Source organism: Apaloderma vittatum, unplaced genomic scaffold (genome assembly GCF_000703405.1).
Source record: "Apaloderma vittatum isolate BGI_N311 unplaced genomic scaffold, ASM70340v1 scaffold3655, whole genome shotgun sequence".
In the NCBI taxonomy this organism is placed as follows: domain Eukaryota; kingdom Metazoa; phylum Chordata; class Aves; order Trogoniformes; family Trogonidae; genus Apaloderma; species Apaloderma vittatum.
This window is the reverse complement of record NW_009717517.1, coordinates 111676-128079: the sequence shown is the minus strand read 5'-3', so window position 1 is coordinate 128079 and position 16404 is coordinate 111676. Positions and strand designations below refer to the sequence as shown.

Here is a 16404-nt window from a genome sequence, read left to right as displayed (position 1 = left end):
TCTGCGTTACCTGTGGAGTGACGAGTGTTGTATTTACCATATCCGCGGCAAAAGTTTTCAGTACAATGTTCTTATCATGGGCTGGGAAAGGGCTCCTAAGAACTCCTGTGTACTTTTCAATGCAAGTGAAAACTAAGCCGTGTGTTGCACTTAACTGCTCCATGTATAATATGCTCTTCTAAAGATTGGGGGTAAGGATCTAATCACTGAGGTGAATGACTAATATACAAAAGATGGTAAGAATAATTTTATTGTATTATTAAATAGCATGTCTTTTCAACCATTACAAATTTGTAGATACTACATGAATGACAATACATAACTTATCTTTTTATTGTTGCCCATATGATATATTTACACATGCAGTTAGTACCGATGTCATGCTACATTTTGTTAACAGCATTTTGTTGTTTGCCAGACTCAAAATGTGAGCATTTCATCTTCTGTAGGAAAATATCTCTGGGTAGGTGGAACATGTGTACTAATCTGCACGCACAGCGTTGGAATCGTCAGCATTTCAGGCCAGGCTCCAAGATCATGTTCCCTTTTCTCCCCTAGTACACATCATGAGAACAATGAATTTCTATCAGGAAAGGGCCCCCTTTTTTTTTTTTCTTTTTTTTTTAATGTAAGAAATAATAATATACATCTAGACCCAGCAGCCTGGTGATAAAGGCTAAACCCCATGAAACTCAATGGCATTTACTATTGATACCACTTGGAAAAGCAAACATTATAAAAATATTTGGAAGCCAAGCATAAGTAGAATTTCAGCACAGTGTTGTTTTTTTTTTTTTCCTGGCATAGATTATGGCATCACCTGCACAGTTATGAAAGGATACACTGCTTTGTGAAGAAAGAGCTGGTGCTACGAGCTAGTTATTTCGTTTGGACTCTGTAATGCTTGAAAGGCCGTTGAACTATTTTATTCTTAACATAAATAATCTGTACACATCCTGTGCATTAACATTGTGACATCTGACAATGACTTTACAAATGCAATTTCAATTTAAAATTGCACATTCGTTTTCAAATTGTATATATTTCTTTCTTTGTTACAGAGAAAATTGCAATGGGGCACAATAAATATAGTGTAATCAAACAGCAGTCTCCAATTCCATACATGACTCAAGATCCACCAGAGTTAAAAATGACTACTGCAAAGATATCATAATCACTCAGGAAGGTAAAAGGTGCAGAGGACAAACTGCACTGCAAAAAAAAAGGAAAAAAAAAAAAGGCAGTCTGGAGTTTGATTAAAAAACCAAGCTAAAATATTAAAGTAAAATTCCAGTGTCACTGTTTAAAATAAACATAAAGAAAAGGAGTATGCAGGGGATGGGTGTGCACACACGAGAGACATTATCCTTTAATGGGAAGCAGTGATTTGCTGTGGGAAGGGCGGCTGATGGCTGTTCTCTAGAAAGCTGCAGGCATCTCGCCACTCAGGACTTGTTGGCTGAGCCAGAGGAGCGGCGCAGTTTCATGGACATGCGGCTCTTGCTAGTCCGAGGAGACATTGGAGAGGCTAAGTCTGTTCCATCCACCTGTGCTGTTGCTGCTGCTGGAGTTTCTCCCGGCTGAGTCTCTGGGCAGAAGCCTGCAGAGGACAGCAAGTACCAGACGGGTCAGTGCCGCTCTCCGCAATCGCAGCGCGGGATCTATTCATGAGGGGCAGGGAGGACTTTCAGTGCTGCTGTCACTCACACAGCATCTCCTAGCCCTTTACCAGCTGTGGGTGACTGTACTGCATGTTGAGCTAGCAACTGCCCCAAATCCACCTCTAGAGGAAAAGACGATGCCACAAACCACTGAGCTACAGGACTGCAGAACCCCCTCGCTCTCGGCAACCTGAGGCAGCACTGAAGTGCTAACCAGGAGGATAAAAGCCTCCAGTTCCCTTGCAAGGATCTGGAGTCTTTATTCAAACCACAACCCAGAAGAATCCAGTCTTTAATGAGGACATGAAGGGTAACAGCTTGTTATGCATGAAGGGAGCTCTGGGAATGCAGCTGAAGAGGTGGAGTGAATCAGGGGCCGACTGGGAGAGTAAAACATCTTCTCCCATCCCAACTTTAGTCAGTGTTTCAAAATGCAAGTTCCTGCAGGGCCCACAAGGCAGAAGCTTGAACAGATCGTACTAACTGGATGCACTACATATTAATGTTTCTTTGTAAAAGGAACAAGATGAATTTGAGACAACAATATGTGGCTCATCAGCCCAGCACCCAGAGCTGTGCACCAGCATGCCCTGCGTCCTCGCTGCAGGAGGACAAGTCCCTTCCTTACAAACATCTCCAAATGTTCTTCCATAGAGATATAAAAGGAAAAGGGGAAAATACGAAATCAAAATAACGTTCTCCTTCTCATGTACAGAAAACTAACACTGTGAACTCACATTCACAAAACTAAACTGCATTTTAGTTAGCCATTTACAGAGACTGACAGCCTGACTAAACTCAACTACCTCAGTCACCATGGATTGCTTCTGACTCGTATAAATTAGGGACAGAAGCTTAATCCTGCAGAAGTCAATGGGGAAACCCCTGCTGACTTCAGTAAGCCAGAAATCACTTGCTATTTTTTCCCTCACCATGCTATTACTGGTAAAAAAATAACAAAAATAACCAGATCCCTCTCCTTTGATATACCTTTCATATAGAAGGGGTGCAAAATCTGTTCAAAACTGATCATGATTTATTTTGAAAGACTCCTCCAACATCAAATGAGGTCATCAGGTAAAAGGCCCAGGAGTACACTTAAAACAAGCTGTCATAAACCTCTGTGATTTAGCAACCTGGCTGTCCTTGCCTGGTCCATCACCTGCCTGCTCCAGAGGGATGGCACGGTACCTTCCATCTTTCTCAAACTGACATGACCCATCAAAGTGACAGGGAGGAGAAAGGGCTGTTATTTGTTCCCCAGCTGGTGACAGTAATTCTGTTTATGAACTAGGTACTTCATTGCCAAACAATCTGGAAGACCATGATAATGCCTGACTTGCTGCGCCTCACAGAAAAAGGCAGGCAGGGAAACATGCACTCTCATTTTCTGAAATTCTATCTTGTTCTAATTTTACAAGGAATTAAAGCATTTCAAGTGGTGGAAGTTAGAGAACAGAAAATAACCGTTGTTGTTTTGCACAGCATACCATTCACAGCTAGCGTGAAAGACCTTCCGTTTCAAGCCTTTGCCCTTTACCTTGATGTGGCCAATGCTTTCTAGTGGAGGTTTTGGAAGGAGAAGAAATATCACAGCATTTCTTTCTTTGTTGAGAATGAAGAAGTGATGAGGAAGGAGGAGTGGAAAGAAGTGAGGAAGGGGGAGGAGAAAAGATAAAAGATAACAGGTGTGAGACATGAGACACGAACCGCAGAGATTGAAGGGTATTAACAGATGAGCACAGAAAACGGAATTTCGAATTTCATTATGCAACTGCTGCTCATGCTACAGGTTAAAGAGAGTGATGAGTTAGTTATGTGCAATGAAGCAACAGCTCTGAAATCCGGCGTCATACTTACCAACTAAGCATTACAAGAAAAAAAGGAAGAGAGAGAGAAAGAAAAGAATTCTATAACATTATCCAGATCCAGCAACCTTATTCATTGCAATTGAGATACATCCTAAACACTGTCTGAAATGCTCACTTAAAGTCTGTGAAAAGTTAAATACTCACACACATACACACAATTTAGAAGGAAAAACAAATGGCAGCTTGATATATGGCTTCTGCTCCCCAGCTGTTTCACAGTATTAAGTGTGCTAAAATTACAGCCAGTCTCAACGTGAGACTCCTGAAACCACATAAAGAAGAAGAGCATTTAAGCCCGTTAGTCTGCATCCAAGAGTCTAACCCGAGTGTGAAATTTTATCACAGGTTGGATAAAGAAAACCTTAAAACCCCTTGTTATTTCAATTAAGGTATTACTCTGCTTATATCTTAAAATTTTGTTTCTAGTTCCTGCAGACAAAAGTACAGATGCACATGTAATCTCATTTTTTTAAGAGCTATTGAAGAACAGAAGCCATGTAAAGTGATTTTCACATCTGAACGTATCACACTAGAAGAGTGAAGAATAATGGCACTTAAAATATATTTAAAAGTCTGACAGCAATCAACTAACTGATTAGAAACTAATTTTCTTTGGATTTTAGATAAGCATATATATCTATATATACATACATACGCACATACACACATGTGGATATTAAATTTGATATATAGAAATTTTACAGGTTTTGCTTCCCCTTCACAGTTTTAAAATTTTCTGTGTAAATGTTATTATCTTTATCTCTCTACACAATGAAATATTTAGTTAGTCAAAATATAAAAATAGGGTTAAATAATTTTTTATTGGCAATCGACCTGGAACCAGAAACTTCTATAAAATAAAAAAAATAGGTGTGTTAGGATTTTTAAGAGGTTGAAAAATGTCAGGAAGTGATCCATATTTTTCATCTCTTAGGCTTGACGAGTGACAAATATCATAGCCTGACGAGCTATGATATTTTGGGGCCGTAACGTAAAGCCGTTTCAATTGCATCTGAACAAAGAGGTGGATCAACAAAGCTGAAATGCGACATTTTCACGCTCCATTTGAAAATTTTAGGATCTCCTAATAATGGTACGCTGGCTATTTGGCTCAGAAATTAACTACTTAAATGCAACATGGAATCCTAACTACACACACTCACTGAGCTAGAAGTGAGGTGGAGGAATCTGGAGGGACCGTGACACACGCACTGCCACGACTCCTCTTGCTTGTCAGTTCTGACTTGTGAAGAGGTGAAAAATTCACCGAGCAGAAGCCTGGCAGGGTGCTGCCTGGTAAGGCTACTCTCAGCGCTTCTGGCTTTATCACACCTTGTTGTCTGGATTGACATTTTCCTGAGTGCCATCTCTGAGAACGACCACAAAATAAAATATCACTTTTGCATGTTGGTAAATTCTGATGGTCTTTTAAGATACTTCAGCACTCTACACCTGACCTCCAGGGAAGAGGACAATCGTCTTTGTACAGCTTGTGCCCATTGTCACTCTTACAAATTTCAGTCCAAAGCCAGCCAAGTTGTCTGTCACGCTGAGCAGAGCCTTGCTAGAGTCAAGTCAATTAAGTCTCTCACTAATTTTGGGAGATGAAGAAAGGAAGCAAGAAGTGCAGGCAGAGTGAAAGGCTGCAAAAGCAGCTACTAAGCAAGACAAGAAGGCGAGGAAGAGATGGTCTAAAAAGCTGCAAGTCTGGAACTGGGTAGGAGAGGAAGAACCAAGAGCCAGACATGAGAAAGAACAAAGTAAAAAAGATGAAGTTTTTGCCAAAAGAGCCTCAGAGCCCACGTCCAGTGAAGAATTGTCTTCAGAACCTGGCTGGAAATATGAGTGTTGGTTAAACCTCTGTGAAACCCACTGGCCCTGTCTCAGCCTGCACGACATGGTGGTGGATCTAGCAGTTGCAGTTTATGTTTATGAATCACTTGGCTGTTAAACAGTGTTACAAAACTCCTCTTTTGCCCTGTGCTTTAAACAAAATAAGGAAGGACTTACACAAAGAAAATGCTGTCACAAGACAACGAATTCATAAAGTTAAACATTCAAAAACTAGGAAATGTCAGGATCAAAAATTTTTTTTTCCCCTTGTGCACATGCATGGGATGCTTTTTAATTTGACAAGCATAATCTATTTTTTCTCAGTGGACCCATTTCATTAAGAGCAGAAAGTGGATCTGTTTGGGTTTCTAGCAGTCCACACTGAATTTACTGCCTCAAAGTGCTGATGATCCTCAGCTTACAATCACCCAAGTGGTTGCCTTTAGGACAATAGTTTAGAAACGCATAAGGTTTCAGCTTCAGTTGTTCCAACAGGAAATTTTTGGAAGGTTTCAGTAAGTTTTGAGGTTTTGCTCAAGTGGAATGAAAAATATTCTTCTTAAGTTTGGTCTGGAGAAGCAATAATGAGAAACTCTTCCCAGCCCTGCCAGACATGCACCCCTCATTTCACTATTTCAGCTTCACTACCAATCACAGACTTCAAGAACCACCATCAACACGTGTTGCTTAGACCCTTCTATAGTGAGAAAAGCACCGTAATGCTCATCTGTGAAGGGCTAACACCAGGCCGGAAAGATTCTCCTCAGTTCAAAGTTACACAGCAAGGAAGCAGCAGAAGAGATCAAGATGCAGACTGTTGAATTCAAGTTTTTCTCACGGAAGGCTGAAATATCGTTATCTCTACATTTCCGTTTCACTGCCTGTCCAATGACAGCCCCACTCACTTTGGGAAATGAGGCAGCAAAACTGTTCTGAACACAGGCTTGAAAATAGAGGAGTAATTGTTGGGATCAGAATGCCTGATGCTTTTACTATAAGGAAAGACTATGATTAATGTAGAGAGGCACCTTCTTTAGATTCACTGTACTTAGGTAATACTTTTAGTAGGAAGAGAGAGAAAAAAAACAAGATAGAGAAAAACAAAACCTGACATCAGCACCTTTTAAAGCTCAGAATCTTAGCATCATGGGGTCAATAAGCCCTTCAATATCATTGAGCTGACCACTGACAGTTGCCTCAACCTATTCTGGTGTCACAGAAATCTGGTTTACTCAGCGGCCATATAGGAGGAGTTACTGTATTTAACAGTCAGCAGAAAGTAAAAAAAAATACAGAGGCAACTGAATTATATTCTGTGATTAAGTGCAGGTGAATCTCAACTTTTTAAAATGCACACATCCACTACACTAGTCAGGTTCCTAAACATGGCAAGGTGGACTTAGCAGATATTCTGACGGGGCAAACTAAACACCCAGACGCCAGCCACACTCACACTGTCTTGAAGAGTAACCACTGTAAGGAAGGAAATGGCTTTTGCTGAGGGCTGTGCCTTTGATGAAATATGTCAATCTGAGGAAACAGTCTGTTACCAAATGGCATGGTCTCTATTTGCTCTGATTATCACAGCTCAAATGAAAAAAGTCATGCTGAAGCTGGCCAACAGGATCGCAGCAACAATAACAAATTACAACACCTGGTGATGAGCAGTAGCAGCTTCACAGTTTCTATAGATCTTTCTTAGAAGAAGAAATTGTATATATATAATATTTTATAAAAATGAAACATACTCAATTTTAATCTTGGAGATCTTGATCCAATTAAAGAATTAAGTCTATAGGTGGATTATTTTTTTCCTTGTCTCTTCTGGTCAACTATTTTTCATTTAATAAATAGACATAAATGAAATATTTTGTATTTTAAAAAAAATACCTGCCATGTATTTTTATAAGCTGGTCAGAAATTTTCAGATGACATGGCCGTGTCTCGCAGGGAGCCTGCAAGGTTTTGTCCGAGTCACCTTGGAGGTGATGAATGTGTGTGGACTCCCAGACAGGACTCCAGTACTACTCCTATGCGCAATCCTGGCACGATTCAGAGGTCTGTATCTATCTATCAAGAAATATGCCTGTTGTATGGACCCTGGAAACTTGGGGGTATCTTTCTTTTTTTTTTCCACATCTAGTGAAAACTTTCTTGGCATCACGGTCTGTCAAAGTTCTGGGTCACCTACAGGCACCTTGCTAACAGGTCTGCCCTCACTAGAACTGGAAAACAGTGGTTTTCAGTCTAACCCCAAGCTCTGGGGTAACCTTTCTGGCAGGTGACTGCAGCGTTAGCTTACACCTGCCTCAGACTTTATAATCTGTGCCCTCCAGAGTCAGCTTGGAGGCAAATGGCATGGTGCTACTCCAGGCACTCCATCCTGGAGCTGAGCCCCAGGGAGCCCCAGTGGCAGAGGGGTCAGCCCCAGGGCTGCAGGCAGGACTGCCAGAGCACCCCCAACTTTCCTGGGCTGAAATGAAAACTCAGGTAGGTCTGGGGACAGGTTGTCTGACTCTCATGCCAGGTCCCACCATGCTGTATGTCCGTCCCCCGGCACTGCTGCGTTGGTCAGTTCCACCGCAGAGCGCAAGGTCCAGGAGAATGTGGCCATCAGGACAGGACATCATGTTCTGTGCTAAGTAAACACCGACACACATACATGCAGATGTGAAATACATCACAAGCTCCTATTAATGAGATTCCTGTGGAAAATGATTACATTTGCTAGAAAGGTTAAGCCTAAAATCAAGTTTCTAAAGATCATAATCTTTTTCCAGATCACATTATGGAATAACAACAATTTTTAAAGGAACACAGAAATTGCCGCTGTAGATCAGAGTTCTCCAGTACACCAAACTAGTATAGAAAAGCAGCTTTGCTTCATTCCAAAAGAATGAACTAGAGGAAGAGGACAGAACAATTTAGCCCGGAATGAGATTTCCAAAAGTGAATAGGCAGAACTGATACAACTGATGCGCTAGAAACAGAATATACACTAGGCATACAGAAGTATCCGGTGTAGAATACTTACTGACTGCATTATGAAGGAAACGTGGCAAGGACTGGTATCCCTGCTTATTCTTTTTAATGTTTCTAGTTACAGATTTTTCCTATTCAAACGTTTTCATATCAGAAATTATACTACTTTTTTTTTAATACTGATTTAATTAGTTTTAAATTAATTACTTCTAATTTTCTTTCCCTTTGGTCTTGACTATTTGCACTAGTAACTATATCACTTTGAAACCGCACCTCATTTCTGCTTGTGGTTTACATTTTCAAGCAAAGGAGTCTCAACGTTTTAACATCTCTCATTCATTCTTTCTGTAGTCCTATCACAACTCTACTATAATTTTAGAATTTACTTTTGCATATTTTCGCAATTGAGAAATAAATTTTGAGATAACTTGCCAAATTATTATTACAAGACTTGTTTTATTTAGACTGATGGCTTTTCCACAGAAGGATTTTGACTTATTAATCATTAAATAAAGGTTTCTGAAAGGAATTTCAAGTGTTACACATTCTTCTTCTCCTTCTCTCCTATGTTATCACTGCAGAATGTCTTACAACATCAATGAAAGACAGTACAGGGTACAAAACACACCACTGCCATCCAGTACTACTTGTTCATGCTGAGAAACAAAGGTCAACACAATAAAGTGTTACTCATTCGACAAGTGTCTCTATTATTAGTTACCTTAATCCCAGAACCAGTGTTAGTGCTTCATGCAGACCTGAGGTTAGTAAAAGACTAAAACTTTAAGAAGATGTAGTGGTCATTTCTCAATCAGTGTGAAATTCTTTTTAGTGTAAACAAGGGCAACAAGGAAAGTTTGCATACAATTTGGTTACAAGCTTAGTGCTCTAGTAAAAGTAAGAGGAACAAAGGGTTTTTTTGGACACTTTGTCTTACCTTCAGATAAACAGAACTGATATTTAATGATCTAAAAAGAGGGGAAATAAAATAATGAAATAATCATAAGGAGTTCAAGTAATGTCAGAACAGGAAGGCCTTGAGTTACTCATTGTCTTTCACCGATTTTCTCATTAGTAACTGAAAATGCAGTATCCTCTTATAAAACAGGTATTTCACTGGAAAGTAAAAATTACCTTAAGATCAACTTTGCAACCTGGAAACAAAATTGATGATTGCAAAGCTCTCAGATTTCCAGTTTAAAACTTTACATTCTAAAAACGGAGTGAGCCTTAAAACTTTCTTAGGAGGAAGGTGTACTTTGCTTAAAGAACTAGCTACCTATACCTGTACTTAGCCACCTGAACTAGCCAACGCTTCCGCGGAGGCTTTATACAGGGGAGCATCAAAATACAGAGTCCAGTTGCCATAATAAATCAGCTTGCCAAATCTTAATACCAGGCATTGGCTCATGATGCCAGGGAACAGAAAAATGATTCAAAGGCAACTTTGCTCAGTTTCTCTAATATGTACATATATATATAGTCTCTCTGATTAATGGTAACTCTTAATGATGTGTGAACTTCTAGATTTTTAGTCTTTATAAGTAAGGATACTGCATTTCAAGCAAGACTGTGTAAAAACAGTTCTTTACTGTACTTCTTACCTGTCTCGGAGGGCAAATGGTGGTAAGGTGCTGGACAGAAAACCTGAGCAGCAAAATCCTCAAATGTTGTAGGCTCTAGATGATGTTGAACAATTGTTTGCAGGTATCGTGCTCTCTCCTCATAACTGGTTTAGCCAAGAATTAAGGATGAATTTGTATCATGTACTGTAATTGCTAAGTATCAGTGCCTAGTAATTCAGAACTCTTGTTCCTGTTAAATACATATAATGTACTTCAGTGACTGTACAGGCTTATTTTTTAACTCTTTGTATAACTATGATATCTCATGCACTGAATTAATATTAACTGTAAGATAAACATGATTAATGTAAATTTTATAGTTCAACTATTTTTTTTGATGTCTGATGCAAAACTTTCTGGATTTTTTTTCAAACATCAGCAACTTAAATACTCTCTTTAAAGTAACTGATTTGCTTGTACTCTGGTCACAATTAAATATAAAAACATTACAATTTCTAAGAAGTATAGCTTGAAAAATAACAGCGTTAATAAAATGTTTTTTCGTTTTTCCATAACAAAATGCTTCCATAATCCCTAAACACACACGCAGTTAAGATAAATACATAGCAAAATTTGAGCATTGGGAAAAACACCTTGTCAATTATGCCGTTAAAACAAGCAAGAGTATTTGTAAAGAATCCACAGGACCCTTAAATACTGGCTAACAGGGTGTCAGCAGGGCACTGACAGCAAAATACTGTAGTTCTTCCTTTTCTCTGTGTTCTTCCTCTCTGATATTACTGATGAGAGACCAGTATCTTCAAGTGTTGTTGCTTTTGAAGAACCCTCTCCAGGCTTCTTTTTCCAGCAGGCCTGATTGTGCTGTTAGCATAGAGAGAGCGAGAAAAAAGACAGAATATTTCTGCTGCTTGTGAAAGCAACTATGGAAATGGCTGTCAAAATGTAGAGCAGCAGGCAGCAACATACAATTATCAAGAAAAACTACCATGCTGACTTCATGTCGTATAGTTCCTGATCTGAGAAACCAGTTAACCTTTTCTCTCACAACTTTCGAAGTCCTCCAGCTGGACTTAATACGTTGGATGAGGGAGACCTTCTCCAGTTACCGTGCGGAACTGTAAAATGATCAGAAAATTTCCCTGGCATTTAAGCTTGTGCACACGTTTTCCGTATTTTATGTGTAAACAGTGAGACCACGTTCTCCTTACATAGTTCAGTTTTCCTAAAAAAAAAACCCCAACCCCAAAAGCCCAAACCAAAAAACCCCAAATGCAAAGAAAACATGCTGTGGAGGAATGCACTCAGAATCATTTTTTTTTTAAGGTTCTGGGTTCTAATTTTAGGTTTGGTACTCTTTCTGGGGGGAATAGGGACAGTGAGAAAACTACATGTCTGACTCAATTTCACCACTAGCGAAATGGTGATAATATTCATCTTGCACACATTTTTTAGCAATCCAAACATAAAAACTGCATTACAAGTGACAAGGGTTTTTAATAGCAAGTGCTAACATTTAAAAGAAATAACAATAATATTTTCAGTTATGACAAGCAATAAAATTCTTAGCCCAAATTAAAACTGGAAACAATACCCTTCAACAACACCAACAACTACAGAACTTTCCCTGTGAAACCTTTCTGTAGTTGTTTTCTGTACAATTCACAGAATGTTTTTTTAGTATATCTAAATATGAAAAGAATATAGAGAGAATATATTATCTGAACACAATTTCTAGCAAATAAAATAATCTTCACTGTATTTCCTTAGACTACCACTTGGTTACATAGTGAAACTGGGAGACAATTCTCCCTCCAAAATCTGTGTTCTGAGTTCTTTCTGGATTCCAGGGAGACAGCTGAACCTTAGAAGAAGTCTCATTCTGGAGAAGCTATAACAGAAGCACTGGGGCAAGAGAAAATATAAAAATCTCCCATTGTAACAGTTCTTAGGTTAGGGGATAAACACAGTATTGAGCCTTAACAGAGGAGAGTAATATAGCAGTTTTTAAGGGGCTATGTATAAGTGGTAGAGGATGAATCTGATGGTTGAAGTCTAAATAATACTACGTATCTCACAACTTGTTGAAAAGCACTTTTTTCATTGGGGGAGATTCACAGCTGCTGAATTTTCTGCAGTTAATAGAGTCCTTTGATTCACAGCAGTGCCCCTTGCTCAAAAAATACTGGCCTTTGTGTATTACCAGAAACTAATTTTCTATTTGGCTGAAAAGGGAAAAATGGGGTTATTGCTTCTCCCTCCTACAGAGCTTTTCATTATGCCTGATGCACTCAACTTCTAAGCTCTTCTGAGAAAAAAAAATAACTGAAGAGGCAAGAGGTAGAAAAATGAGCTTGTTAGCACATTAGAAGCGAAGTATCTTGGTGGGCCCTAGAAATTCCCAGTGGTGTGTTAACTTATCACTCTATGCATGCTGGCACTGATAGTCTCCCAATTGATCACTCTCTTTTCGCACCAAAGGTGCTGCCAGGAAGCGAAGGCTGAAGGCCCACAGGAGAACAGTCTGCTATCAAAACAAGCTGTTTTTAAAAGTCTGCTTGAATGGGTAAAATGTTTCATGAAAAAGTAGGGTGGAGACACCTACCTGCTTTTAAAATGCTCTACTTTCAGAGGTCTCTAAAGGAAACCTTTTAGTTTATCCTATTATATACAAAGCTTATACACAAATAAGGCAAAAATGAAGGAAAGTTACTGCTTTGAATGTGACAAGGCCATTCCCATTCTCCAATCTAGGTACCTATCTCTTTAACCAAATCAAGAAGTCTCAACACAGATGCTCACTGAGAAGGATAATGATATTCTCATTACACAGTGACAAGGACATGTTTATATCAGTTCTGGAAGTCTAATTCAAATACATGCTTAGTACGCTCAGAGAAAAGTACATCAGCCAGCCAGGTTGCCACTTGTTCTAGGAATTCACAGAACCATCTGCAGCTTGTCAAAAACAGAATCCTGCTTAAATACAAACAAAAAATCTGATGTGAACGTACCATCCAAAGCTCGCTGTACTCTGCACTAAGAAATGATACTCTTTTCAGAACCTCCTTTTCTGTATTAGAGACTGAGTAGCTGCGATTAGGAGACTTTCATCTTCTATTTACTTGTACTTTGAGAACATTCTAGTATTTTAAACTCCAAATTTTTATGGTTTTGTGGCTGATATAATCCAGTTCTGTGCTGTATTTGAATCTAACTACCTGCAAGAGTGACCATAAACCCATGGTAGTTAATTTTTACATTACTTCTAATAGGCTAGACATTTATTTCTTTAAAATGCTGCTCTCTAGGGAAGAGTTATTAGCACCTACAAATTGAGTGGCACATACAAACTCAATGGCTAGTAATAATAGGGCAACGCAAGCTGTAGTCTTACTGTGAGTGGATGTTGCCACTGGCATCAGCAATTAAGATGGAATGGGAAGGATGCACAGAGAAACCAATGGAGAAACTCCGGCACAGAGAGTGACTAAACACTTAAAACAACAGTGTTGTGAGCTCTCTGCTTCTGACGAAGGTGCTAACTGGAACAAAAGAGAACGGATAAAGAGGTAAGACACAGAGTAATGACACAGGCACCCACCCAAATCTGTTAGCTAAAAAGTTGCTGGTATATAATATGCAAAAAGCATAACAAAAATCTAATGATTTCATTATCCTTTTTGAGAAGCTATTGTTTTGAAAAATACAATCAATGTAAGAAAAATCAGGAATCGTACCTTTAGAGACCTACTCAGGTTGTGGTCATTAAGGCTAAAATTTCATTTGCCTTGCAACCCATTTTACTTATTCTCTTAATCTGCAATTATTAATACCCAAAATACTGTAGTTGCCATTATTACTGTAAGCAAACATTTTTTTTTCATTTGTTGATTTGCACCTGGGAACAAACACTGAAACCTTGGCTGCTGAATCACCTACTGACACTTAATCTGTCTGAAAAAGAACATGTGAAGTCTTTGCCTCATAGCTCTCCACCACTGTGGATTGTATCACTTCAGCTCTGTTTAGATTCCTATGGCAGAATATATCTACATCTTGCAGATTCTTTTTGCATGATCTAAGATAAATTTTTTCTAGCCATCTACATGAACAAATTATCTAGGCTCTTACGTCTCAGTTACTGCCATATCCTTTTCTCTGGCTTCAACAAATGACTTTTGATTCCTCCTTATATCTACTCTGAGCATTGCAGAGCCCACTTTCTGAACTTACTGCTTTGATGGAGCATTCTCCTTGGATACTGTCATCAATCTGCTACTCCCTAGCACAAACGCAAGCTACTTGTTTTAACTTTATGCATATTTGATCAAAATTACTCTTGCCTCCAGTCAGTTAATGCAGTCTCTCTCACTCACTTGACATCTTTGGACAGGCACTTTTCCACTTTTTTCCATGAAGCTTCTTACGTCTAGCACCAGAACTCTGTAACTGTCCACAGAACATCCCCCTCTCAAACTCTGCCCTTGGCTATGAAGTTTTTCAAAAAATAATCAGGAAAAACAACTTGGAAGACTTGTGTAGGTCATACAACTATATATGCTGTCGACTATCGTTTCGCATTTCCCTGAATTTTGTTTCTGCCTTCATTTGTCATCTTCAGTTTTATACTTGGCTTTTTTACTTCTTAGGGACAAACAATATCTGACTTGTGCCATACTCCATCCCAGTGTAATATGACTGGGGTCTATGCTAAGCATATGTATGTGCCACAAAAATATAAGCAAAACAGCTGTCGTCCCTGCTGCTTCATCCTTAATCTTTTTCTTTTATGTCCAAAACAACTCCCTCATATTCCCTTTTATTTTTTATTTTTTGTAATCCATGGCTTTGTCATCCTTCAATTTGGTGAGGAAAACTGCTACATTTAGCAATGTTTAGTAATTTTTACTTTCCTGTAATTTTAATCATGTCATCTCCACAAAATCTCCTACTTCCCACTGTTCAGCCTCTTCTATTGTCTCCATCTTTCAAGTCCGTCTATTGAATTCAACTTCTTATAGTCATTCCCATAGATGTGTTATTCTGACTACACATTTGCTTTCCATTCTTCTTATTCACACTTCTCAGTTTTAGAACTGAATAAAATGCATTATAATAAATCTGTCTAGTATTTTGCAGTTAGAGAAGAGCGGACGCATGATTATTATGTTACAATCACGCAGGAAATACCAATCCTATAATGTCATTAACCTGAGGTTGAAAAAAATCAAGTAAAAGGAAATTTTACTCCATGCTGAAACCACAAGACTAATTAAAGATATGGCACGTAACAATTCTGTAATTTATCACCAGAGCATCTAAGTGCTAGGGCCACAGAAGGGTGGCAAAAGAAACCCTAGTGCCTGCTCCAAAGACCATTTGATAACAAACTTTTCCTCAGCAGGGACTGGAATCCAGGGACTCTCCTCCTGCAGGAAAGTACCGTAACCATTGGGCTACACAGATGAGCATGTACCTTCCCTGTGATTCAGAAGAGATCTTATTTTACAAAATGAAGAGCAATTTCAGCAGTGAACGCACTGTGCCTGATTACAAAATGTCCTCAGTCCCAATGGTTAGAATGGTTTTCTAAGAGGCAGGAGATGTGGCTTCAAAATTGGAAACTGGTCTCTCATTTCCCGGCTGATTGACATAACTAGGGAGTTAGCTCCCGTTGTGTTTGTGTGGGCTCTAATCCACCTTCAAAACTCTCAGCACTGCTGCCTTGTGGGTCAGACGAGCAAAGAAATACCCACCTATTCATTGAATAAAGAGAGGCACGAACTGGGCATTTGGCTGTTCAGGATATAACAAGGACTCAGGCAGCTCTAGCGTGTGCTGAAGTGGGCAGATCTCCAGGGAAGGGTGGCAGTGAAAGCTTTAGGTACCTGTGAACTTCAGAGGCATCCAAGACTTGGCATTTACTGTGTGGAGATTCTTATCACTTTACTTTAGACTCAGGCACCTATAAGGCCAACCCAGAGGAACTTGGGTCAGAGCAACAGAACAGTTATTTGCAAAAATGCTTTCAAGATTTTTTTTGGAAAAACTACAAAAAATGTTTTACCAGGACAGAATTCTTCAGCGACTTCTGGAGGGAAGGATTAATGCCAAGGAACCTACTCAGTGATGGAAACTTAAAAACTGGCTGAAGAGATGCACAGTTCATTAATACATCAAAACAGCAATGGAGATTATTTGTCAGATCAGTATTTCATTTGTTCAACAAAATTTAAAAGGAATGCATCTGTGAAGTACCTAAAGTCATCAATGGCAGAAACTCTGTATTCTTCCAAAAGTCAAAAGAAAGTATTTATCTCTTTAGATACCACAATAAACTGTTATGTCTCAGCTTCCATTTCGGTAGATGACTTCAGGATGATGTCTAGATGATTAAAAATGTGTCAAGATCACTATAGTTGAGGAAATAACCTAGAACTATGAAGTTCCAAGTTGTGAGCTCCACACTGC

At 39.1% G+C, this 16404-nt stretch overlaps 1 protein-coding gene across 1 annotated transcript in view; it reads right to left on the bottom strand.

Moving 5' to 3' along the window:
* Positions 1–234: 234 nt before the first annotated feature.
* The window catches only part of RALGAPA1 (Ral GTPase activating protein, alpha subunit 1 (catalytic)), a gene marked incomplete at its 5' end in the record, with an annotated part of 127758 nt that continues 111588 nt past the window's right edge, over positions 235–16404 (bottom strand). Inside the window, 3 exon segments of the mRNA XM_009869913.1 lie at positions 235–1600; positions 3152–3266; positions 9952–10076. Of these exon segments, the coding sequence (XP_009868215.1) occupies positions 1504–1600; positions 3152–3266; positions 9952–10076 (337 nt within the window).